Source organism: Rhinichthys klamathensis, unplaced genomic scaffold (assembly GCF_029890125.1).
Source record: "Rhinichthys klamathensis goyatoka isolate OS25496 unplaced genomic scaffold, OSU_Roscu_1.1 h1tg000029l_1, whole genome shotgun sequence".
In the NCBI taxonomy this organism is placed as follows: Eukaryota; Metazoa; Chordata; class Actinopteri; order Cypriniformes; family Leuciscidae; genus Rhinichthys; species Rhinichthys klamathensis.
Window position 1 is genome coordinate 4,591,048 of NW_026606579.1, and position 26,792 is coordinate 4,617,839.

The 26,792-nt window shown below is 38.4% G+C and overlaps 1 protein-coding gene across 2 annotated transcripts in view; it reads left to right on the plus strand.

The window, feature by feature from the left end:
- Positions 1-26,792, plus strand: part of grm8a (glutamate receptor, metabotropic 8a) — a 241,317-nt gene that overhangs the window by 157,571 nt on the left and 56,954 nt on the right. For both annotated transcript variants that reach the window (XM_056245349.1, XM_056245350.1), the window contains exons 3-5: positions 2,624-2,759; positions 8,310-8,464; positions 12,315-12,452. In XM_056245349.1, coding sequence (XP_056101324.1) covers positions 2,624-2,759; positions 8,310-8,464; positions 12,315-12,452 — 429 coding nt within the window. The remainder of the gene's footprint in view (positions 1-2,623; positions 2,760-8,309; positions 8,465-12,314; positions 12,453-26,792) is intronic.

Sequence of the window (26,792 nt, forward strand, 5' to 3'; positions counted from 1 at the left end):
GCGGAGCTGCTTATCTCAGTCTTCATGTCAAACCCCAAATCTTCCAGCTCAACCCCTGCAACATGCTGCAATACTGATGTCTGCCCATGCAATCAATCCGTGAGCTTTAGTTTCTCTTCCTCGCCGTTTAGCTGAGTGTTTGTGTCCCCGCGCAACACAAAGACTGCTGTATCTGCCATTGAGCGCACAATAAGAGGCACAAAATGTCAAAGGAATTGGTGTATTGAAAAGCCACCAAGCTCCGGGATGCTAATTCATCGGCCTTTTGATGTTTTTCCCATTTATGGCACATAAAAGCCTCATTCTGCATCGGGGAAGAGATTTGGAGAGACATCAGTGAGTCGCTCGGTGGCCCGTGTTGTCGCTACATTGGTTTGGTAGCGTGACAGTAGCTTAGCTGTGTACAGAACAGTGTAGCGAGCTACTTTTTCCAACAAGCAGCGTTGAAGTGTGACGAGACGGTTTGTTACTGTTTTTGTCATGTCGCAGTGAGCTAACTGAGGTATATAAAAATAACTATCATTCATGTTGGGGGTCGTTAAGATGTTTTAGGGTTTCTTTTAAGTCTTTTTCGCTAACCAAGGCTGCATTTATTAAAAGTGTAATTTATTCCTGTGATCAAAGCTGAATGTTCAGCATCATTACTCCAGTCTTCAGTGTCACATGATCCTTCAGAAATCACTCTAATATGATGATTTGCTGCTCAAGAAACAGTTATGATTATTATCAATGTTGAAAACACTGCTTCATATTTTTGTGGAAACATTTTCTTCAGGATTCTTTGATGAACAGAAAGGTCAGAAACGCTTTAGTTTAGGGTCCAATTCTATTTACTAGTTTCTTAATTGCATGCATATCACTAGAATATTGACTGTTTATTAGTACTTATAAAGCACATATTAATACATTATTCTGCATGACTAATCCTATCTAAACTTAACAACTAACTATTAATAAGCAGTAATTATTGAATTATTATCGTAGTTAATAAATTAGTTAATAGTGAGACTTGGACCCTCATCTAAAGTGTGACCAAACGTTCAAAAGAACAGCATCGTTTGTAAGATTATAAATGTTTTTACTGTCACTATTGATCGATTTAATGCATCTTTTCTGAATAAAAGTGAAGAAAAAAAACTTTTAAAGCTTCAAAATAGTTATTTTTTTTGGTAGCATATTATGTAGCTAACCCCATTTTCAAAAAGGTAACATTAGAAGGCTAGAAACATCACCATCAGGTTTTAATGTAGCATAAATATAACAAATACACAGAAAGAAATCATAGAAACGGCTCTTGCATGTTTAGAAATGGCAGCAAATGGGCTAAATGACTGTTTCCGCAGTAGTGCAACACAAGCATAAACTCACCATCATCACGGATCGGAGGAGGGCATGAACGCAACAGATTGGTGATTACCGTCGTGAGAGGCATTAATTAAAGCTAATTAGTATTTGTCATTGTGACAGAACGTATAAGGAGCCGCATTGGTTTAGCGGGAAATGCCAGCGCTCATTAAATGGACTGTAACAGGAGGAGATTACATCCAGGAGGAAGTCCATCATTCACCCCCGTGTGGGACGTTAATGCTATAATCGAGCGCTCAAAGGGTTGGCTGCTTAACTTACATTAAATATGAAATATGATTCTGTCCACCTCAATATGGCCTGCCTGTCAAGACCTGATTTTTGTAAGTCTGTCGTGTTAAGTTTGAATAAATGATGTCAAGCACCTGGAGACGCGATTTGAATGATGGAAAGAACTTCTTTTATGTCCACATCAGTAATAGGTTGTAAATGTTTGAACTAGAGACAGATTGCTTGGTGTATTTTTTCTTAATTTGACTGCATGAAATCCAGTATTTACAAACGTGCATCTTTAAGTCGTTTTACTTTTCTTTTATGTACAGAATTTGTTGGTTTACCATCGTCCCAGAATTCAAAAGTCTGAGGTCGGAAAGAAGTCTCTTCTGCTCACCGAGGCTGCATTTATTTGCATAAAAACACAGTAAAACAGTAATATTGTGAAATATTTGTATACAATTTAAAATAGCTGTTTTCTATGTGAATATATAGTAAAATGTAATTTATTCCTGTGATCCAAGCTGTATTTTCAGCATCATTACTCCAGTCTTCAGTGTCACATGATCCTTCAGAAATCACTCTAATATGCAAGAGACATTCCCGATTATTATCAATGTTGAAAACAGCTTCATATTTTTTTTGTGGAAACTGTGATACATTTTTTCAGGATTATTCGATGAATAGAAAGTTCAAAAGAACAGCATTTGTTTGAAATGTATATCTTTTATAACATTATAAATGTGTTTACTGTCACTTTTGGTCAATTTAATGCATCCTCGCTGAAAAAAAGTACTAATTTCTTTAAAAAAAAAATAATAATAATCTTGCTGACCCCAAATTTTTGAACTGTGGTGTACATCCTTAAAATATGAATCATAATTTTTAAAACTATAGGATTATCTATGAGCATTAAACATTTCAGTGTTGTTGTTTTGTTTTTATTTGTTTTTGTCTGAAAGTTGCACAGTCTGAATCAGATTTTGTGTGCAGAATGAACAAAGCCTAATTCTCTCTCTCTCTGTGTGTGTGTGTGTGTGTCTAGGTGGCGTGTGTATCGCTCAGTCTCTGAAGATCCCTCGGGAACCCAGGCCTGGGGAATTCGACAAGATAATCCGCCGGCTTCTGGAGACCCCCAACGCTCGGGCCGTCATCATGTTCGCAAACGAGGACGATATCAGGTGTCTCCTTTCTGTTCTTAAAAGACTTTCCCTGGCTAACCGTTCCCTGTTCCCTTAAAGATCTCCAGCTGAGAGAAACCCAGCATCACTGCCTTGAGAAAGAAAGGAAAGATGAAGCAAAAAGGAAGCTGGCTGCGTTTACGAATATAATACCTGCATGCTGAATGCTGTTTATTATATATATATATATAATACACAGCATTCATTACAAGGTGTCTGGTTTCATTTCTTTGACATGCTCATGTTATGAATAGTCTATTCTTGGGATATGGTAGTCTAGTCTATATATATATATACCGCCTACTGCTTTAAAAAAAAAATTAAAGTCCCCTGTAGTCAATCATTTTATCACTTAGAACTCATCTTTGATCACCAAAATTACATATTTAAAGTTTCCTTCCTTGAAAAAATAAATCGTAATACCTTAAAATATCTTGATTTTAACTCGACACCCTTTCCTCATTTAGTATTCGCGGTTCTATGAATATGCAAATGAGCCCCGCCTCCACTCACTCACTCAGCTCAGAGATCCACTGGTTGACGATCACACGTTGATCTGATTGGTTACAAGGTAGTTTGTGACGTCAGAAACACCAGCGATTTTGTGTTTTTGAGACTGTCTTTGGTTCACTGCAGTTTTAAGGGGAAAATACTCAGCAATGCTGTTGAGTTTGCACATGAATTTGTCTTAAAGCATTTAAAAAACACCATAAAGACTTACAAACAACATTACAAACTTGATTTTCACCACAGGGGGACTTTAACAAGTGAATCAGCAAGCATTATACCAGACATTTCAAACACATCATCACATTGCATGTGATTGCATAAGCTGTCCCTGACTAAAACAAGGCAAAATTTGGGCCGTCAGTGAAAATTGTATAGATATCAAACCATATCCCAAGAATAGACTATTCATAACATGAGCATGTCAAAGAAATGAAACCAGACACCTTGTAATCACCGTTTACTTTGCTTACATGATGGAATATCAAACACCTTGCAAGTTATTTTGGCAGGTATCCAAATTCAAGGTTATTCTGGCTCGAAGTGTGTTACTCATAGCTGGACTATATCGGGTCTATAGTTAACAGACTCGGTGAAATGACGGCTATTGCTTGCTGGGGATGGACATCAGCAACAATACACACTGTGGCGTTTAGAGGTTCAATTGGTACTAAGCGGCTCAAAGTGTGCCAAGATAATATCCTCCACACATCATTATACCAGCATCTGCCTGATCACTGGTCCAAGGCCGGACGGATCCATGCTTTAGTGTTGTTTACAGCCAATACTGACCCTTGGAGCAGAAATCAAGACTCATCGTTTTTTTGTCGAGTCTGTGTGAATTGTAGCTTTAGTTATCTGACGGAGTGTGTGTGTTCTGCTGCTGTAGCTCTGCTTGTTTGAGTTACTGTAACCTTTCTATCAGATGAACCAGTCATTCAACCATGCAGCCATCAGCCGTTCTCCTCTGACCTCAGCAAGGCATTTTTACCCACAGAACCGCCGCTCACTGGATATTTCCTCTTTTCGGACCCTAGAGATGATTGTGTGTGAAAATCCCAGTAGATCAGCAGTTTCTGAAATACTCAGACCAGCCCGTCTATCACCAACAACCATGACAAAGTCACTCTTTTCTTCCCCGTTCTGATGCTCAGTTTAAACTCCAGCACGTCGTCTTCAGCATTTCTACATGCCTTCATGTATTGAGTTGCTGCCATGCGATTGGCTGATTAGCTTTTTGCATTTAGCAATTGAATGTGGCTGTGGAGTGTGTATATATATAGATAGACTACGTCCGAAATTGCATACTTTCTTGAGTTGGTACTTATTTTCAATTCTTCACGAACGCTATATAGTATGTTCTATGTAGTATGAATGTGTGCAGTATGAATGTGTGCAGTATGAATATGAATGTGTGTAATATGAATGTGTGCAGTATGAATGTGTGCAGTATGAATATGAATGTGTGCAGTATGAATGTGTGCAGTATGAATATGAATGTGTGTAATATGAATGTGTGCAGTATGAATATGAATGTGTGTAATATGAATGTGTCCAGTATGAATGTGTGCAGTATGAATATGAATGTGTGTAATATGAATGTGTGCAGTATGAATATGAATGTGTGTAATATGAATGTGTGCAGTATGAATATGAATGTGTGTAATATGAATGTGTGCAGTATGAATGTGTGCAGTATGAATATGAATGTGTGTAATATGAATGTGTGCAGTATGAATATGAATGTGTGTAATATGAATGTGTGCAGTATGAATATGAATGTGTGTAATATGAATGTGTGCAGTATGAATATGAATGTGTGTAATATGAATGTGTGCAATATGAATATGAATGTGTGTAATATGAATGAGTGCATTATGAATATGAATGTGTGTAATATGAATGTGTGCAGTATGAATATGAATGTGTGTAATATGAATGTGTGCATTATGAATATGAATGTGTGTAATATGAATGTGTGCATTATGAATATGAATGTGTGTAATATGAATGTGTGCAGTATGAATATGAATGTGTGCAGTATGAATGTGTGCAGTATGAATATGAATGTGTGTAATATGAATGTGTGCAGTATGAATATGAATGTGTGTAATATGAATGTGTGCATTATGAATATGAATGTGTGTAATATGAATGTGTGCAGTATGAATATGAATGTGTGCAGTATGAATATGAATGTGTGCAGTATGAATGTGTGCAGTATGAATATGAATGTGTGTAGTATGAATGTGTGCAGTATGAATATGAATGTGTGCAGTATGAATGTGTGCAGTATGAATATGAATGTGTGTAATATGAATGTGTGCAGTATGAATGTGTGCAGTATGAATATGAATGTGTGTAATATGAATGTGTCCAGTATGAATGTGTGCAGTATGAATATGAATGTGTGCAGTATGAATGTGTGCAGTATGAATATGAATGTGTGTAATATAAATGTGTGCAGTATGAATGTGTGTGTATATGAGTATGAATGTGTGCAGTATGAATGTGTGCAGTATGAATATGAATGTGTGTAATATGAATGTGTGCAGTATGAATATTAATGTGTGTAATATGAATGTGTGCAGTATGAATATGAATGTGTGTAATATGAATGTGTGCAGTATGAATATGAATGTGTGTAATATGAATGTGTGCAGTATGAATATGAATGTGTGTAATATGAATATTAATGTGTGTAATATGAATGTGTGCAGTATGAATATGAATGTGTGTAATATGAATGTGTGCAGTATGAATATGAATGTGTGTAATATGAATGTGTGTAGTATGAATGTGTGTAGTATAAATGTGTGTAGTATGAATGTGTGTAGTATGAATGTGTGTATATGAGTATGAATGTGTGCAGTATGAATGTGTGTAGTATGAATGTGTGTATATGAGTATGAATGTGTGTATATGAGTATGAATGTGTGTATATGAGTATGAATGTGTGTATATGAGAATGAATGTGTGTAGTATGAATGTGTTTATATGAGTATGAATGTGTGTATATGAGAATGAATGTGTGTAGTATGAATGTGTTTATATGAGTATGAATGTGTGTATATGAGAATGAATGTGTGTAGTATGAATGTGTTTATATGAATATGAATGTGTGTAATATGAATGTTCTACATTCACCATGCTGTCATTATCATGTGACCTATCAGCGTCAGTTGCGTCGCTTCACAGTCATTCACAAACCCTCTCCCGTGGCCTCATGGGAGTAAAGTGTCCATCATACACACACTTCAGAATCTCACAGGAAGTAGTAGGCCATCCGGGTACGTTTTGTCGACTCTTTTACGAGTACTGGACATACTTCTTTTGTCACATACTGTTTCTCACCTACTATATAGTAGGGAAGTATGCGATTTGTGACGCAGCCATAGAGCGATTTAGAGGGGAGGAACAGCTAACACACTCATTAACACACTTCTCCTAACGCACCGTCCCTCCCAGCGGCCTTTGCGCAACTCCCTCCTTTATCTCAGTTGCCACCTGTATATTGTCTAACTTTACTGCACTAAATACAGATGGAAAGCAATTAAAAAAGCTGGAGAGGGTGTGAAGTGAGGCTTTCTGTGCCTGGAGGGAGGGATGCTCTACTTTCCTCTGCGTCTTCAGATTGTGGAGGTCCTCGCAGCTTTCCTGAGCCGGTCCCCGAGGTGCTCCTCTGCGCGCACAGATTTGGCTTCATCACACAGAGACGACTAAAGAAATGTTGGCTTTCCTGCCATCTATATGTATGTTTGTTGATATAACAGCTGCTGAGGAGTACAATATTTATTTTTATGCCTTGGAGGCGAATGCTAATCTGACTTCATACTGAAGTTACATAGACTTTTAAAGCAAGCTCAGGCAAAACAGGGGGGAAATGAATGTTAAATGTTGGGCTTATTAACAGATTGACCGACGGCGTAACTATTTCACACTGTGAAAATATACGGAGGAGGGACTTAGGTTTAAAATACTAACTTTTTAGTTGATAACTGATGAGCATTTACTTTGATTCTGAATCAGACCTTTTCCATTACGAATTGGTTTTCTCAATTTCACTTTTTGGATGTCATCTTCTGTGACGGAGATTCTGTACACAGTTAATCCAGATATTATTGAATAATTCTTGAGTTAATTTGTTCTTTCCAGTCACTTCTCCCTTCATCTTTCACAGTGACAGAATGAGCAAGTAGCTTAACAGAACTCCTGTCCTCTTTCCCAAATCCCTCTCAATAATATATATATATATATATATATATATATACATGCAGTCCATAGCTGGACAAGATCTTTACAAGACACTTTAGAATAATGTTTATGTTAGTTTACTACATCAGCAAACTAATAATGAACTGCACATATACCGCATTTTTAATCCTTGTTAATGTTAATTTCAACATTTACTAATACTTAATAAGAATCTTGCTAACATTAGTTAATGCACCGTGAACTAACATGAACAAACTGTATTTTTATTAACTAACGTTAACAAAGATGAACAAATACAGTAACAAACGTATTGCTCATGGTTATTTCATGTAATACATGAACTAATGTTAACTAATTAAGCTTATTGTAAAGTGTTACAGATCTTCTTAAAGGGATACTCCACTTTTTTTTTTTTCGTAAATAGGACAAATATCGAAACCCTTTGGTCATTTTTTTTTTTAGAAATGCTAATGGTCTTGTCCACTTCAATGATGTATGCTAAGCTATGCTAAAAGTGGTACCGCCAGAACCGGAGATCGGCTGAATGGATTCAAAAACGGTAAAACTCAACAGTTTAACTCTGGGGGAGTTGTAAAATGAGCCTATTTCCAAAAAAAGTGGAGTATCTCTTTAAGGCTGACCATTGAAACCCCAGCTTTAGACTCTCCGAGTCTCTGACATGAGTGAGGAACGACAGCGTGTCTTTATTTGAATATCAGTGGCAGACGCCTCCAGCTCCTGACACACGTTTATCTGAACTCAAGCGCTCCACTAGATGAGATATGGATGTGCTGTTTGAGGCTGATGTATCGTTGTTTCTGTCTACAGACGAGTGCTGGATGCTGCCAAGAGGAGCAACCAGACGGGTCACTTTCTGTGGGTCGGGTCTGACAGCTGGGGAGCCAAGATCTCTCCGGTGATCCAGCAGGAGAAAGTGGCAGAGGGAGCCATAACTATCCTTCCCAAAAGAGCCACGGTGGACGGTGTGTACATGTGACCCGTACTATCCATGCACCATCGCTCAAATGTTTGGGGTTTTTGAAAGAAGTGTCTTTTCCTCACCGAGGCTGCATTTACTTTACAGTGAAAACAGTGAAATATTACAGTTTATTAAGTATATAAGAAGTCATTTATTTATGTGATGCAATTTTCAGCATTATACTCCACACATGATCCTTCAGAAATCATTCTAATATGATGATTTGAAGCTCCAGAAACATTTCTGATTATTATCAGTGTTGAAAACAGTTACGCTACTTCATATTTTTGTGGGAACCATGATGCATTCTATTCTTTGATGAACAGAAAGTTCAAAAGAACAGCATTTATCTGAAATAGAAATCTTTTGTAACATTATTAATACTTTTTGAATGCTGTGGTGTATGTGTCAATTTACGGAGCCCCTAAAGGGAAATAATGGTGGAAAAATATGGGATGGAAGAAGGAAAATATATATTAAAATGCTTTTGCATTCTCTCGCAAATGTTTTGCGTTCCCCAAGAAACTTTGCATTTGCTTGCTAAACCTTTGTGTTCTTTGTGAGCGAATGCAAAGTTTCTCGGTTTCTCAGATAAGCATTGACAAATATTTTTTGCTCCCTTCTCCTAATTTTTTCCTTCACCGTGCTTCTTTTGGGGCTTCATAACAATCAATTATTAATTAAACATATTATTTGTTAGTAACCAGAATAAGCAAAACAATAGAACTAGATAATGATTTAAATAAATATAAAAAGGAAACCATGGAAATTTCAGGGAATTTAAAATTGTGATTACCAAGCAGAAGGAAATAAAACCTTAAAAATTCAATAGTGCATGTATTATTATTTTTTTTTTTTTCTGCTTTTAGTGAACTCTAAGTTCTGGCTATAAATGAGTTTTGTGAGTGCAATCTCTATAAAAGGATTTTTATGGAAAAAGTATTGGAATATCTTTTAATTTTTATTGAATGATTATTTTGTTGTAGGCAAAAAAAAACACACAAAAAAAACGTGGGTGTATTCAACTAAACTGGTCAAAAATCTTAGTCATTTCAGTAGCAAAAAGTTCTCGGTGTACCTGAATTCACCCATTAGATCGCAATGCTCAGACTTAGTGGAGACATTTATTTCCGCTCTCCAATGTTGTCAGACAAGCATTGCTAACAATTAGCATCATGGTCCGACACTTAATCCCGTATCCATACAGTGGCGAGTGCATCCGAGCCTCCTTCTGGTGGTTGTCTGCACTCAAGTAATCATAGCAGTGTCCCTCAAGCAGCGGCTCTCGGCTCTCAGGCAACAGCTTGGGAATAGACCCACCAATTAGAACACTTTTGTCAGAACACATTGTATAATTGTGTCTGTGGGGACAGGGATTAGACGCAGACAGCCAGACAGGAATACCGTCGAGGATTTACACATGCTCTGCCACTTTACTGACACAAATGTGTGTCATTCCTTTAGATGCGTGCCTCCTTTCCCAGTCCATGATTTTAATTCATTAATACTACTACTAATAATAATACATTTAAAATGTATAGTGCATGTACTGTTTATGTTGTTGTAGTGATTTTTTACTGTGCCAAAAAATAGCAGTTGCTGTAAGTGGTCGACCAATCACAACAGACTGGATCATCTGACCAATCAGAGCAGAGTAGACCTATCACAACAGACTGGATCATCTGACCAATCAGAGCAGAGTAGACCAATCACAACAGACTGGATCATCTGACCAATCAGAGCAGAGTAGACCAATCACAACAGACTGGGCCATCTGACCAATCAGAGCAGAGTAGACCAATCACAACAGACTGGATCATCTGACCAATCAGAGCAGAGTAGACCAATCACAACAGACTGGGCCATCTGACCAATCAGAGCAGAGTAGACCAATCACAACATACTGGGTCATCTGACCAATCAGAGTAGAGTAGGCAAATCACAACATACTGGGTCATCTGACCAATCAGAGCAGAGTAGACCAATCACAACAGACTGGGCCTTCTGACCAATCAGAGCAGAGTAGACCAATCACAACAGACTGAGCCATCTGACCAATCAGAGCAGAGTAGACCAATCACAACAGACTGAGCCATCTGACCAATCAGAGCAGAGTAGACCAATCACGACAGACTGAGCCATCTGACCAATCAGAGCAGAGTAGACCAATCACAACAGACTGGATCATCTGACCAATCAGAGCAGAGTAGACCAATCACAACAGACTGGGCCATCTGACCAATCAGAGCAGAGTAGACCAATCACAACAGACTGGATCATCTGACCAATCAGAGCAGAGTAGACCAATCACAACAGACTGGGCCATCTGACCAATCAGAGCAGAGTAGACCAATCACAACATACTGGGTCATCTGACCAATCAGAGTAGAGTAGGCAAATCACAACATACTGGGTCATCTGACCAATCAGAGCAGAGTAGACCAATCACAACAGACTGGGCCTTCTGACCAATCAGAGCAGAGTAGACCAATCACAACAGACTGAGCCATCTGACCAATCAGAGCAGAGTAGACCAATCACAACAGACTGAGCCATCTGACCAATCAGAGCAGAGTAGACCAATCACGACAGACTGAGCCATCTGACCAATCAGAGCAGAGTAGACCAATCACAACAGACTGGGCCATCTGACCAATCAGAGCAGAGTAGACCAATCACAACAGACTGGGCCATCTGACCAATCAGAGCAGAGTAGACCAATCACAACAGACTGGGCCATCTGACCAATCAGAGCAGAGTAGACCAATCACAACAGACTGGGTCATCTGACCAATCAGAGCAGAGTAGACCAATCACAACAGACTGGGTCATCTGACCAATCAGAGCAGAGTAGACCAATCACAACAGACTGGGTCATCTGACCAATCAGAGCAGAGTAGACCAATCACAACAGACTGGGTCATCTGACCAATCAGAGCAGAGTAGACCAATCACAACAGACTGGGCCATCTGACCAATCAGAGCAGAGTAGACCAATCACAACAGACTGGGCCATCTGACCAATCAGAGCAGAGTAGACCAATCACAACAGACTGGGCCATCTGACCAATCAGAGCAGAGTAGACCAATCACAACAGACTGGGTCATCTGACCAATCAGAGCAGAGTAGACCAATCACAACAGACTGGGTCATCTGACCAATCAGAGCAGAGTAGACCAATCACAACAGACTGGGTCATCTGACCAATCAGAGCAGAGTAGACCAATCACAACAGACTGGGTCATCTGACCAATCAGAGCAGAGTAGACCAATCACAACAGACTGGGTCATCTGACCAATCAGAGCAGAGTCGACCAATCACAACAGACTGGGTCATCTGACCAATCAGAGCAGAGTAGGCTCTCAGAAAGGCGGGGTTTCGAGAGACCATATCCTTCAAGCGTTTCAGACGCTGTGAGAAAAGAGCTGATGCTGCAATGTACATTATGAGAAAATGAAAGGTTTTTTTTTAACATGGATGCATGTAAACCTGTTGTATGAGACTCCAAAATAAAATTAGGAACCTTTGAAACAGTATAAAAGGGGCACTTTAACAATGACCAATAATATATTTTTAACTTAACATTAACCTAGATTACCAAATGCTGTAAAAAATGATTGCTCATTTTTAATTAATGTTACCTAATGTATGATGCTTAATGTTAATCAATTAAACCTTAATGTAAAGTGTTACCAAAATCATGTGTACTGGATGTTTTTTACAAGAACAATGGACAAGAAAACACTATTTCAGTCTTTCTACTTCAAAACTTCCACATTTAATTCAATGTGTTATTTTCCATTTCTCTGTAAGATGCTTATCGCTGTCTTTTCCTCCCCTCTCTCTCCTCAGCGTTCGATCGCTACTTCCGCAGTCGCTCGCTCTCCAACAACAGAAGGAATGTGTGGTTTGCCGAATTCTGGGAGGAGAACTTCGGATGCAAGCTCGGGATGCACGGAAAACGTCCCGGAAGCCTGAAAAAGTGCACCGGTAAGATGTGTTTGTGTTCGAGACATTATTTATTTAGGTCAGCCATTCATCTCTGAAAGAGTTTGGGGTTTTTAAGAGGAAGATGCAACAGAAGCCAAATGGCTTTGAGAGGTTTTTGAAGTGAGAGCTTTCTGTGGACAGACGTCTCCTTAGGCCCGTCCTCGAGCAGTCAATGCAAACAATGTGTTTCCAGTGTCTGACTTCATCACACCTTACTCTCCTCTCTCCTGTCCTAAAGGTCCAAGTGTGCCAGGAATGACAGTCTAACACAAGTGAACAGAAGGCACGTTTATGGGTACATTAACTGCCGAAACACACATTTGTTTCACTCGTTGTGCTAGTTTCTCTGACATTGTTCAAACAATGTCGCTTGTGTTGCGACTGTAAATCTCCAGACACTATTCTGTGGGGAATTGATTGGAAAGGGTTTTTGGCTATTGGCTGATGTCATGTGAGTGACAGGTCGAGCCCCGCCCTCATCAAGAGATGATGTCACTGCAAGAGGGAGGGGAAGTTATTCTGATTTAAGATTATGATACACATGAATGAAAAAAATAATAATAATAATGATGTGCACGGGAAAATGATTTATAATAAATACTGTCAGAGCAGAGAAGACTAATCAGAACAGACTGGGCCATCTGACCAATCAGAGCAGAGTAGACCAATCAGAACAGACTGGGCCATCAGACCAATCAGAGCAGAGTAGACCAATCACAACAGACTGGCTCATCTAACCAATCAGAGCAAAGTAGACCAATCACAACAGACTGGGTCATCTGACCAATCAGAGCAAAGTAGACCAATCACAACAGACTGGGCCATCTGACCAATCAGTGCAGAGTAGACCAATCACAACAGACTGAGCCATCTGACCAATCAGAGCAGAGTAGACCAATCACAACAGACTGAGCCATCTGACCAATCAGAGGAAAGTAGACCAATCACAACAGACTGGGCCATCTGACCAATCAGAGCAAAGTAGACCAATCACAACAGACTGGGCCATCTGACCAATCAGATCAAAGTAGGTATTTACGGTAACAGAGATTGTTTTGGCTTTATAGCGATTTTGAATAATGTTATTTCCGGCTAAAGTGGCTGAATACCGCACAGGTGATGATATGCAAATGCACATTCATTAATATGTTAATGAGCTGATGTTTGTGCAGCTTAGTTGCGATTAGACTGGAGATTACATTCGAGTTATTATGCAGCAGATCAAACTTTTATTATTTCAAACGAGCAAGAAAGATCCACAGTACGGCCCATCTAATGCAAAACTCAGCAGAGCTGTTATTAAATCGACAGTAAAGAGGAGAATGAAAGCTGCAGTTGAGTAGTAAGAAAGCCATTGTGAGCGACACAGGATTTGAACGTCTCAGTGAATGTTCGCTTGGAGAAGTGCACAGGGGAACGAACGCAACCCTTTCATATTAGGAGACTGCCGCCCCTTCTGAGAGAATGTGCTTGACATAATGAATATAATTATACCATCACACACACCGCCAGCGCTCATATTCTGTGACGTCTCAGTCATTCGCAGTATCAGTTGTTTTGTAGAAAAGCGGAAACGCTTCATCTCACGCTTTCTTCAAACAAACAGAAGTTCAGGACTTAACAACTGAGTGGAAGCAGGTTCATTTTGCTATATGCAATGTTATAAGAATTTGTTTAGCAGGTGAAATTTTTAAATTATAATCATATTTGAAAGTTTTTTGTGTTTTTTTTATTAAGCAAACAATACAATACATATGGAAGAATACATAAGCAAAAAAAAAAAAAAAATAGACAAATATAGATGTGGGAAAAGCAAGTATCAGACCAATAAACTTGTTGATGACAAACAAGAAAAGAGTGCATAATACAAAAGAAAACAAATAAGCAAACAAATAAACAAACAACAAGACAGAAGGCAATATAGATGAACCTATCTATACTACATACACACACACACACACACACACACATATATATATATATATATATATATATATATATATATTAGGGCTGTCAAATGATTAATCGCGATTAATCGCATCCAAAATAAAAGTTTGTGTTTACATAATATATGTGGGTGCACTGTGTATAATTATTTTGTATACAGGAAATTAGCATATTGTGATAAAGTTCATTATTTTCCATAATGTAATGATAAAAATTAAACTTTCATATATTTTAGATTCATTGCACACCAACTGAAATATTTCAGGTCTTTTATTGTTTTAATACTGATGATTTTGGCATACAGCTCATGAAAACCCAAAATTCCTGTCTCAAAAAATTAGCATATTTCATCCGACCAATAAAAGAAGTGTTTTTAATAATAATAAAAAAAAAGTCAACCTTCAAATAATTATGTTCAGTTATGCACTCAATAGTCAATACTTGGTCGGGAATCTTTTTGCAGAAATGACTGCTTCAATGCGGCGTGGCATGGAGGCAATCAGCCTGTGGCACTGCTGAGGTGTTATGGAGGCCCAGGATGCTTCGATAGCGGCCTAAAGCTCATCCAGAGTGTTGGGTCTTGCGTCTCTCAACTTTCTCTTCACAATATCCCACAGATTCTCTATGGGGTTCAGGTCAGGAGAGTTGGCAGGCCAATTGAGCACAGTAATACCATGGTCAGTAAACCATTTACCAGTGGTTTTGGCACTGTGAGCAGGTGCCAGGTCGTGCTGAAAAATGAAATCTTCATCTCCATAAAGCTTTTCAGCAGATGGAAGCATAAAGTGCTCCAAAATCTTCTGATAGCTAGCTGCACTGACCCTGCCCTTGATAAAACACAGTGCACCAACACCAGCAGCTGACATGGCACCCCAGACCATCACTGACTGTGGGTACTTGACACTGGACTTCAGGCATTTTGGCATTTCCTTCTCCCCAGTCTTCCTCCAGACTCTGGCACCTTTATTTCCGAATGACATGCAAAACTGAGCAACAGTCCAGTGCTGCTTCTCTGTAGCCCAGGTCAGGCGCTTCTGCCGCTGTTTCTGGTTCAAAAGTGGCTTGACCTGGGGAATGCGGCACCTGTAGCCCATTCCCTGCACACGCCTGTGCACGGTGGCTCTGGATGTTTCTACTCCAGACTCAGTCCACTGCTTCCGCAGGTCCCCCAAGGTCTGGAATCGGTCCTTCTTCACAATCTTCCTCAGGGTCCGGTCACCTCTTCTCGTTGTGCAGCGTTTTTTGCCACACTTTTTCCTTCCCACAGACTTCCCACTGAGGTGCCTTGATACAGCACTCTGGGAACAGCCTATTTGTTCAGAAATTTCTTTCTGTCTTACCCTCTTGCTTGAGGGTGTCAATGATGGCCTTCTGGACAGCAGTCAGGTCGGCAGTCTTACCCATGATTGCGGTTTTGAGTAATGAAACAGGCTGGGAGTTTTTAAAAGCCTCAGGAATCTTTTGCAGGTGTTTAGAGTTAATTAGTTGATTCAGATGATTAGGTTAATAGCTCGTTTAGAGACCCTTTTCATGATATGCTAATTTTTTGAGACAGGAATTTTGGGTTTTCATGAGCTGTATGCCAAAATCATCAGTATTAAAACAATAAAAGACCTGAAATATTTCAGTTGGTGTGCAATGAATCTAAAATATATGAAAGTTTAATTTTTATCATTACATTATGGAAAATAATTAACTTTATCACAATATGCTAATTTTTTTAGAAGGACCTGTATATATAAATACACAAACATGCATGTATATTTAAGAAAAAAATATTATTTATATATAAAATATTTATATTTATATAAAAATTATATATACATCTATATACAGTATATACATGAAAATATTTCTTAAATATATACAAGCATGTGTGTGTATTTATATATATATATATAATAATTATACACAGTGCACCCACATATATTATGTAAACACAAACTTTTATTTTGGATGCGATTAATCGCGATTAATCATTTGACAGCCCTAATATATATATATATATATATATATACATATACATCCATACATAAACAGATACACATACATACAGACACATTGTATATCTCCCCATCCGGAATGTGTAGTATTGTAAAGTAGTGAATGTATGATGTTATTGCTATCATATTTTAATGTTACTCTATTTTTGATCAAATAAATGCAGCCTTGGTGAGCAGAAGACACTTTTTTTTTTTTTATAACTTAATTATTAAAAAATGTTTTCTGTGGTATCTGTGTTTGAACAGGCTATAGGTGTGTCTTTCTGTGCAAAACATAATGTTTGCATTTAGGGCTGTCAAACGATTTATCACGATTAATCGCATCCAAAATAAAAGTTTGTGTTTACATAATATATGTGTGTGTACTGTGTATAATTATTTTGTATATAAATGCACACATGTATATATTTAAGAAAAATATGTTATTTATATATGAAGTGTTTATATTTATATAAAATATACATTATATATAGGCTACATTCAGGGCCGGCTCTAGCCCTTTGGTTGCCCTAGGCGAGATTGATTTTTACCGCCCCCAATTAAAATGATGAGTATTTATTAAACTAAACAAAAATGCTCTTATAATCACTCCAAAACTTCAACAAGTTGAAGGATCATCTGTAATAAATTGTTCATACAAATGCTACAAATAACGCTCAAGGATATTTCTATCATCCTACATAGTTGCATTGTACAAATACATTTTATCTGACCATGTAACTTGTAGTAGATAAATTACAATTACTACCACCACTACTATTATTACTAATCTATAGGCTGCTACAAGGGTAAGGGGGTTTCGGTGCCCCCGTAAGAAAATGTTGTGCATTTTAATGTGTAATTCATGTTTAAATCAAATTTAAATGTTAAATTCATCAATCTGGTGCAATTCAGTGTGCAAATTGAACAAAGAAAAATTCAAACTTCTTTTAGTTACAGTGTCTGTCTACATTACACTACATTGTAAGACAAATGCAGTGAAGTTTTGTACAAATTTCTATACTTGTAAGTAAGCTATATACTTGGAAGCAACTCAGCGCCGCCAATTAAGCAAAACAAAACGAATGGGCTGCCGATGTACGAGTTTTATGGGCCGTTAAGACAAAAAATAAATAAAGGCTATGAGATGTATCGGCCCAAAAAGCACGTCGGTCACCGGGAATCTCCCGGTAATCCCGGCTTAAATGCCTGTGCACAACACTAAGTACATTTATTTCGTTTGACACCTTAATGGCTGAGATGAGAAGACTTACCTTTATACTGGGCTTTCTTTTTATTTTGTTGCTTTCTCTGTTTTCGTCCCTGTGCACCAGAGGGTTTATACCGCTTCATTTTCAATCAGGGCGTCAGCATTTGCCTAACGTAACGTAACGCAACCCCCCGGAAATGATCAACAATAATCATCAATTCAATCTAATAATCAGTAATTAAGTAAGTAATTAAACGTGTGGCTGAGGGGCGCCTTAGGATGATCATGTTTAATAAACATATTTTTGTTTCGCTTCTCATTCTAACTCTGTCATTTCTCGATTAATGGGAAGTAGCAGAGAATCAAGGGCGACACTAGAGCGCGCCCGCGCCCCCAGCACATTTGTCGCCCTAGGCAACCGCCTAGTTCGTCTATAGCAATCGCCGGCCCTGGCTACATTCAGTCTATATACAGTACATACATGCAAATATTTCTTAAATACACATGCATGTGTGGGTATTTATATATTAAAAATAATTATACACAGTACACACACATAGCTATATTATGTAAACACAGACTTTTATTTTGGATGCGATTAATCGCGATTAATCGTTTGACAGCCCTATGAATAATGACAGGTTTAACTGTCAAATTGATGCTGTTTTGCTCTGTGATTATGAAGCCTCCATCATCTACTTCTAATTGCATGTGTGAATGTAATGGACAGACTGCCAGAGCTGATGCAAACCTCTCTGCGTTCGCTGCTCTCCATGTTAATGCATACAGTAACTCAAGCCACGAGGTCCCTTCACACACTAACAGAAAAGAAACACACTGCTGGTTGTGTGTCACAGCTACATTTAAGCTTACAGACTTACAGAAAACTGACTGAAATAGAGCGCTTTTAGGGCTTGCAAAGGTAAGCATCACTGTTAAATTAGGCTTATGGATTTGACAAACCCTCTAACCTGAAGTATTAAACAGCGTTGCAGTGTTTGAGCTCCAGACATGCATAATTCCTCAATTCATCTTCTATGGGAGAGGTGTGCTATTACCTTTCTAATTGGTCATATTTGTTATAAATCATGCTTTTGACTAAGTATAGCAGCATTGCAACCATACGCAGGAAAGCCTTGGATTGTGGTCAGAAGAATTACACAGCATTTTTTTCCGAATTTTCCTCAAATTTATTTATTATTTAAATGTTTTAATTATTGAAAAATCCACTTTCAAAAACAACAAGTTTTTACTATTAGTCGAAAAAAAACGAACTATTATTATTATTGTTGTTATTATATTACACAATTATATATATTTGTTGGCCAAATATACAGTTTAAAAGTTTGGGGTCAGTACTTTTGGGTCAGGAAATCTTTTCATTTTACTTAAAAAGAAAATGTATTTTCAGTTTGGGGGGTAAATTAACACTTTTTTTCAGCAAGGATGCATTCAATTGATCAAAACTGTCATTGATGATGTTAAAAAAGTGTAAAAAAAATTATATTCATGAAAGAATCTAACTGTTTTCAACATTGATAATAATCCTAAATGTTTCTTGAGCATCAAATCATCATATTAGAGTGATTTCTGAAGGACACTGAAGACTGGAGTAATGATGCTGAAAATCAGCTTTGATCGCAGGAATAAATTACACTTTACTATATATTCACATAGAAAACAGCTATTTTAATTTGTAAACAATATTTCACAATTTTTCTGTGTTTGTGATCAAATAAATGCAGCCTTGGTGAGCAGAAGAGACTTCTTTAAAAAAGTAGAAGATTCACCAATCATACAGTATCTAAATTGATAAATCATATGCAGATTGTGTTTGCATTCTGCGAGGACTACCATCAGCTCCTGGATCCCATTCAAATCAGTGACACGCTTGACAGACTGTAAAGAGGAAAGAAACACAAACAAAAACATTAAGCTGTGCACAAACTCCAATCTCATCTCTATGTGTCACCGTGATCTTGTTAAATCCCTCAGTGTGTTTGACTGCTGAAGATGACATAAATAACAACTAAATAAAGGAACACGTCGGTATGATGTGAAAGTCTCCACAATCATGCGGCTGAAGGGAAAACAGCACCACAATTTCATCACTGCACATGTCAACACTAATGCGTATCCAGCTTTTTTATTCTTCATGGAAAAGATGCAGTCGGTCACAGTCCTGTCAGGCCAAAGCAAGCTCTTTCATCACAACCAAAGACGCTTCAGCCAGGTTGAAGTGTTTTCAAATATTTATGGACTTATCTTGTAGACAGCTCTGCTGTTAGGCTATCAGCGCTTCTACACGGCCCAGACATTAAATACAACACACACTAGACCTTCCATACCGCTGTTTCCTAAATGAAGCCATCGATTGCCAGCGTCAATATGTCTAATGATGGCAGACATTGAAGCGGCGCTGAAACGCAGGCTTGTCTGTAGTGAAGCTGCGGATGGTGTCTCGTTCGGTCAGTGAGCGAGTAGACAAGGGCTGTTAATGTCCGGAAACACCCAGACAAACACACACACGAGTGTCGAGAGCGCTCGTGCTCTTATTAATGAGAGGTGGGCGGATTCGTCACCTCTGCATCATCAACATGGAAAACAATCATAGACCGGCGTGTGTCACGGGGACACGGATCACGGATCGGGGCAGGTGTAATTAAACAGCCTGATTGCTTGTAAAGAAGGACTCGGTAGATGGAGACGAGAGACCGCCTGGGAAATATATTCATAGACTGGATGCACAGTCGGAAATATACAGTACAATCACATAGAAGCTCGTGTCTTGCCTATGCCTTCTGAAATGTCACCTCAGAAATGTCCAGTAGCCTACTTTAATAAACATGATTTGCATCTAAAAACGTATTACTACTATTGTATTGAATGAATTATGTGCACTCAGGGCCTATAACGTACTTTTTGGCGCACCTGCCAATGGCCAGTTTACCAGCAGTGAAACTTCAATGACAATAGCCTAACAAATGTAAAACAACACTGGATAGTCTTCACTGTATAAATGAACAGATTAATCCTTATTAAAGTTTCAAAAGTTATTCAGTCAAGAGCAGTGAATGATTTTTTCTTTGCCATTTGTTGTTTGATTATTAAAAACACAGACAGCAGCAGAAATATTAGGAATATTAGGCTGTGTCACTTTAAGAGCGAATGCACGGATCCAATACACTGATACTGATACACATGCGTTGTCTTTCTCCACCGTTTACGTTCACTTACGCCATAACCGGCTATATTTACTATACTCGCCTATACTTTTTTCGCTGAGATTTTTTTATTTTTTTATATTAAGCAGATATTACACTAATACTCTGATGAGAGTTAGTAGACATGTAGTTGCGAAGTTACTTATAGTCAACAGCGTGTTTAAAAGGGACCATCAAAATAAAGTGTTACCGATAGTGTATATTATATTTTAGTTTTAATTCATCTGTTACATTAATAATCTGAAACACACATGAATGTTGCTGATCTGATTTAAAGACAAACTAATGCTGGGTTGTTTTAACCCAATTTTGGGTCAAATATGGACAAACTCAAACATTGGGTTAAAATTGTCATAACAAATTGTAACCCAATGGCTGGGTTTGTCCATATTTGACCCAAATTTGGGTTTAAACAGCCCAGCATTAGTTTGTCTTTAAATCAGATCAGCAACATTGAGTGTATTAACCCTTGAAGGGCCGTTTGAGATTCGTTTAAACCCTTCACAGACTGACCTACAATTCTGAACTCTTTCTATCTCGTCCTCTTGGTCATATAAAGTACCTGGGTCACTCTGACAGCGATTTCACTGACAAATTCACTAATTTTCAACGAATTACAGTAATAACTTGTAAAATGATAAAACAATACATTTCTGTAGAATTTTGCTGTAGAATCTACAGCAATTTGTTACAGTGCATGAATGTTGCTGATCTGATTTAAAGACAAACTACACTCTAAAAATGCTGGGTTGTTTAACCCAATTTTGGGTCAAATATGGACAAACTCAAACATTGGGTTAAAATTGTAACCCAAAATTGTAACCCAACCCAGCATTCATTTTTTTAGAGTGTATTAACCCTTGAAGGGCCGTTTGAGACTCGTTGAAACCCTTCACAGACTGACCTACAATTCTGAACTCTTTCTATCTCGTCCTCTTGGTCATATAAAGTACCTGGGTCACTCTGACAGCGATTTCACCGACAAATTCACTCATTTTCAATGAGAGCTGAGGCGACATGAGTGGCGATAACACTTGTGATGTGACAAGCAGAGTCTGATGCTATCTTTACCTTTGCAACATGAGGAGAAGCTGCTGTTGTATAGAACCAAATCACTTTATTTCTGTTTAATCCCAAACAAGAGAATGCTAAAGTGAATAAACCCCATGTGCATCTGATAAAAAGACAAAGAAATGTGTCTTCATAACACAACTATTAGCTCTCAGTGGGAAACAGATGTCATTAGCGGAGCGATGGAAGTTTGTTCTGAGGGTTTGGTGGTTCATCACACTTCTGAAGATCACGCCAGACTCATTGATCTCTCCGACACGAGAGCGCTTGTCTTCAGAGAGAAGACATATCATGGAGGAAAGGGTTTTGAAGACGGCAGGCGGTGTTTGGAGGATCGTGCTGGGAATGCTAAAGGAGCGCGATTACCCATCATGCCCTTCGAATCACATGCTTGGCTTTTATCAGAGCATCTTCTGACCTTGTGACATGCACTTAATGTACAGATGTGTGTCTCTTTTGTGTTTCTGTAACAGCAAACGCTGTGAAGCCTCTCAGTGCTGCACTGGTTTTAACTTGGCACCATTTACAGCAATTTTGGCCAATTCATGGAAAAACCAATTCAGCAACGTTGTCTATTTTCCTCTTTCCAAGTAATGTTGAAGGTTACTATCATGAAAGCACATCTTGTTCACATTTTGCTATCACAGATTTTGCATGAAGAAAAGGAAGCCTATTTTTGAAAGATTAAAAAAAAAAAATTAAATGTTACATTATTTTCATAAGGTATTTGTTTTCATTTACATGTTTAGTAATTCCTGTGATTTTTAATGACGATTTTCTTTAATGTAACACTTTTATTTACTGTTATCGTTAAAATACAATAATATATAGAACTTTTAGTTTGAATCAGCATAAATACTGCCATGAGACAATTATTACATAAAGTTACTTAAATAAATGTAATTTAATTTAAATGAAGTAAAAAAATAAATAAAATAATATGATAAATAATTATAAATGGGATGAGAATCAGCACCTCCAAATCCGAGGCCATGGTCCTCAGTCGGAAAAGGGCGGCTTGCCCACTTCAGGTTGGTGGAGAGATCCTTCCTCAAGTGGAGGAGTTTAAGTATCTTGGGGTTTTGTTCACGAGTGAGGGAAGGATGGAACGGGAGATTGACAGACGGATCGGTGCAGCTTCTGCAGTAATGCGGTCGATGTACCGGTCTGTTGTGGTGAAGAAGGAGCTGAGCCGTAAGGCAAAGCTCTCGATTTACCGGTCAATCTACGTTCCTACTCTCACCTATGGTCATGAGCTTTGGGTCATGACCGAAAGGACAAGATCCCGGAGACAGGCGGCCGAAATGAGCTTTCTCCGCAGGGTGGCTGGGCGATCCCTTAGAGATAGGGTAAGAAGCTCGGTCACTCGGGAGGAGCTCAGAGTAGAGCCGCTGCTCCTCCACATCGAGAGGGGTCAGCTGAGGTGGCTCGGGCATCTGTTCTGGATCCCTCCTGGACGCCTTCCCGGGGAGGTGTTCCGGGGACGTCCCACTGGGAGGAGACCCCGGGGAAGACCTAGGACACGCTGGAGGGACTATGTCTCCCGGCTGGCCTGGGAACGCCTCGGTGTCCCCCCGGAAGAGCTGGAGGAGGTGTCTAGGGAGAGGGAAGTCTGGGCATCTCTGCTTAGACCGCTGCACCCGCGACCCGGCCCCGGATAAGCGATGGATATGATAAATAAAATAAATAAAAATGTAAACTTTAAATTAAAATATTATTATATATACCATATATAATTATGTAATATTATACAAAATATTATTATATATACTACTCTAATATTAATGTACTTATTGGTTCTTATTTAGTTTAGTTTAATTGAATTTTAAATTTAATTTAATATAAATACACATACATTTTCAAATTAATATATATATATATATATACAGTATATTAATTTGAAAATGTAATGTAATGATATATATATATATATATATATATAAATACACATACATTTTCAAATTTATATATATCATTACATTACAATGTATTTATTTTCATGTTCTTATTAATTTGTTATTATTGTTGTTATTACTTATTGTAGCTTACATTTGATTTTATTTCATATAATATTTATTTAAATATGTATTTTATTTTAATGTTGTATTATTTAAAACAATAGGAAATTGAGTAACTGGCATAAAGTTCCTTTTGAATGTATTTTTCTCATTTCATTGTTTGGATTTTGAGCTGGACGTGTTTCGTGAGGTTTTTTCCTTCTGTTTCTCCGTCTCACCTCGCGGTCAGTGAGCGATGAGTGTGCTCACTCTGTCAGTGTGAGAGTCCTCTACTGGAGTGTGTGTCATTTATTACCCCGAGTGTGTGGTAATTAAAAGCCAGCGTCCTCAGTCGGGACTCACACCTCGCTGAGGAACAGCCTTGACTTCCTCTTCCAGACGGATCCGACTGTTGTGAGACTGGCGTCGAGAGCTCAGTTGGTCTCGCATCCCTGGAAAACTTTATCCCAGCAAACCCTGGAGAGCTCAAGGTGGCAGAACCTCAGCCGCAACTCTTAATGCGATTTCACGCTCCGCATTATTGCCAACAATAACACCAGTCTCTAGTGCCATGCCGTGCTCTGACTCTTTCTCCGACCGGGCGAGCGCTCACGCAATGACTAACCTGCTGAAAAGAGGAGAACGCTTGGAAATAAAATAACAGTTGTCTGAATGTGTTTAGCCTTTCCTCACATGAATCAAAGCTGTTTAAAAGCCTGTATTGCACCGGCGACAGCAAACCGTGAGCTGTAATGGCTCGGGGAAAGAGGGCATCGGGTCTCGGACAGCGTGAGTGTCAGGCTCATTTGGAAGTTCAGGAATCCCATCAGCTTGGAGAAATTGCAGTGATGGGTTAAGAAATGTGCTCTCCGGTGGCAAAGCGGATCGGCTTCTGGACGTCGGGCAGATTTTGGGGCGGATGGGTCTTTCTGTGAAACACTTTAAGTGTGTTTAAGTGTTTGCATCTCAAGCTAAATTTAATATATGTGAGATTATAATTAGTGTCTCTATTGTAATCTCTCATGCTTATTATTCTTCTGGACATAAATTCGGCGTTAACTCGTCCCGCACCCATGAATGAGGTGTCCAATCGTGTGGCTTGATATGACTTTTATATAATCTCTGGGTGAAATAAAAACTGGGTGAAAAAGTCCCGTAGACTTAAAGGGATAGTTCACTTTGAAATTAAATTTTGGTAGGTTTTAGCTTACCTCAAGGGCATCCAAGATGTAGGTGTCTTTGTTTCCGCAGTAGTTTCAATTTTGATATTTTTAGGTCAAAGCGTTCTTGTCTGTCAGTCATATAATGCAGGTCTATGGTCACCACCTCAAAGAGCATGCACAGAGAAGTCCAAATTAAACATGATTTAATGACTCGTTAATGTAAGTACACATTGATGGCCTAAGACACGAAACGAGCGGTTTGTGTGAGAAAACGAACAGTATTTATATCGTTTTTACCTCTTGTAAACACAGCCACGTCCAAGTGATCTGAGGGCGCGGGCGCTTCGGTCTGTGCGTTACAAGAGGTAAAAACGATATAAATACTGTTCGTTTTCTCACACAAACCGCTCGTTTCGTGTTGTAGGCAAAACCAGACCTAGCAACCAGTTATAGCACCCTAGCAACCACTAGACGTCCATTGAAAGAGAATAAAGATATATCTCTGGATCAAAACATCATACAGTCAATGGGGTTGGGTGTTTTTTACTCGGCTTCTCTAGTTTCACTTCTACTGGTTCCTCTAACTAAGTTCCTATAAGTGAAAGCCCCTATAGAGACCTGTGGGTGGGCTCTTTCAATGGTCTTTTTAGATTGACTCAGATAGTGATTGCGTGTCATTTGTTTGTTATTTTAGCTTTAACCACATGACTATAACCAGCCCTGAACACTTCAGCTCAAGTGCTGCTGTTGACAAAGACAAGTTCGGATGTTTTTCCAAGCTTGGCTTGAGTAATGTCAGATGTGCATATATTATGTAGCCGAAGTGTCCTCATTAGCATAAGATAGCATATAGAATGGTGATTATTGTCTCAGTGTTGGCACACACGGCGTAATTCAGTGTGAGATTTGCGTAAGTTGGAAGCCGGACAATTTGTGCATATTCATGACACTGCCAGTCATTACGGTGAGCACGATCTGCTCTGAATTCAAGCCTTGTTCCTTTTATATGATATTGTCAGCCTGCTACAAACTCTAGAGAGAGGGGAAAGTATTGGTGTTTTTAACAGTAGTAGTCTCCAGAAATGGAGGCGAAATGAAAGGGAGGGAATTTAATTTGCGCCAGTAATTGACATTTAATTTAGATTCTCGTTCGCCTCATTAAGCTGTCCGTCATCCGTGCTGTCATCAAACACTCAATAAGCGTCAGTTTGTTTCCTCATCCTGCTCAACAGAGACACATTGCCCATGCCTTAATAAACATAAAAACAGGACATTGTTCTGTGATTATTGTTTTATCACTCAAACGCCCTCAGCTCCAGCTCTACACCCAAGGCAATATGTGAACTTCTGTATCGTGGCACTGCTATTGCCTGCTTAGGATTAATTGCTCACGTCTCCTCATTTGTAAGTCATTTTGGATGAAAGCGTCTGATGAATAAATAAATGTACAAGGTTGTTCAGAATACTAGATCACTATGGAGTATGCAGTGTGTAGGCTATTATTTTTAACATGTGAGTAGTTTCCATAATTTCTATATTATATTATATTATATTATATTATATTATATTATATTATATTATATTATATTATATTATATTATATTATATTATATTATATTTAGGGCTGTCAAATGATTAATCGAGATTAATCACATCCAAAATAAAAGTTTTTTTTACATAATATATGTGGTTGCACTGTGTATAATTATTTTATATATATAAATACACACACATGCTTGTATATAT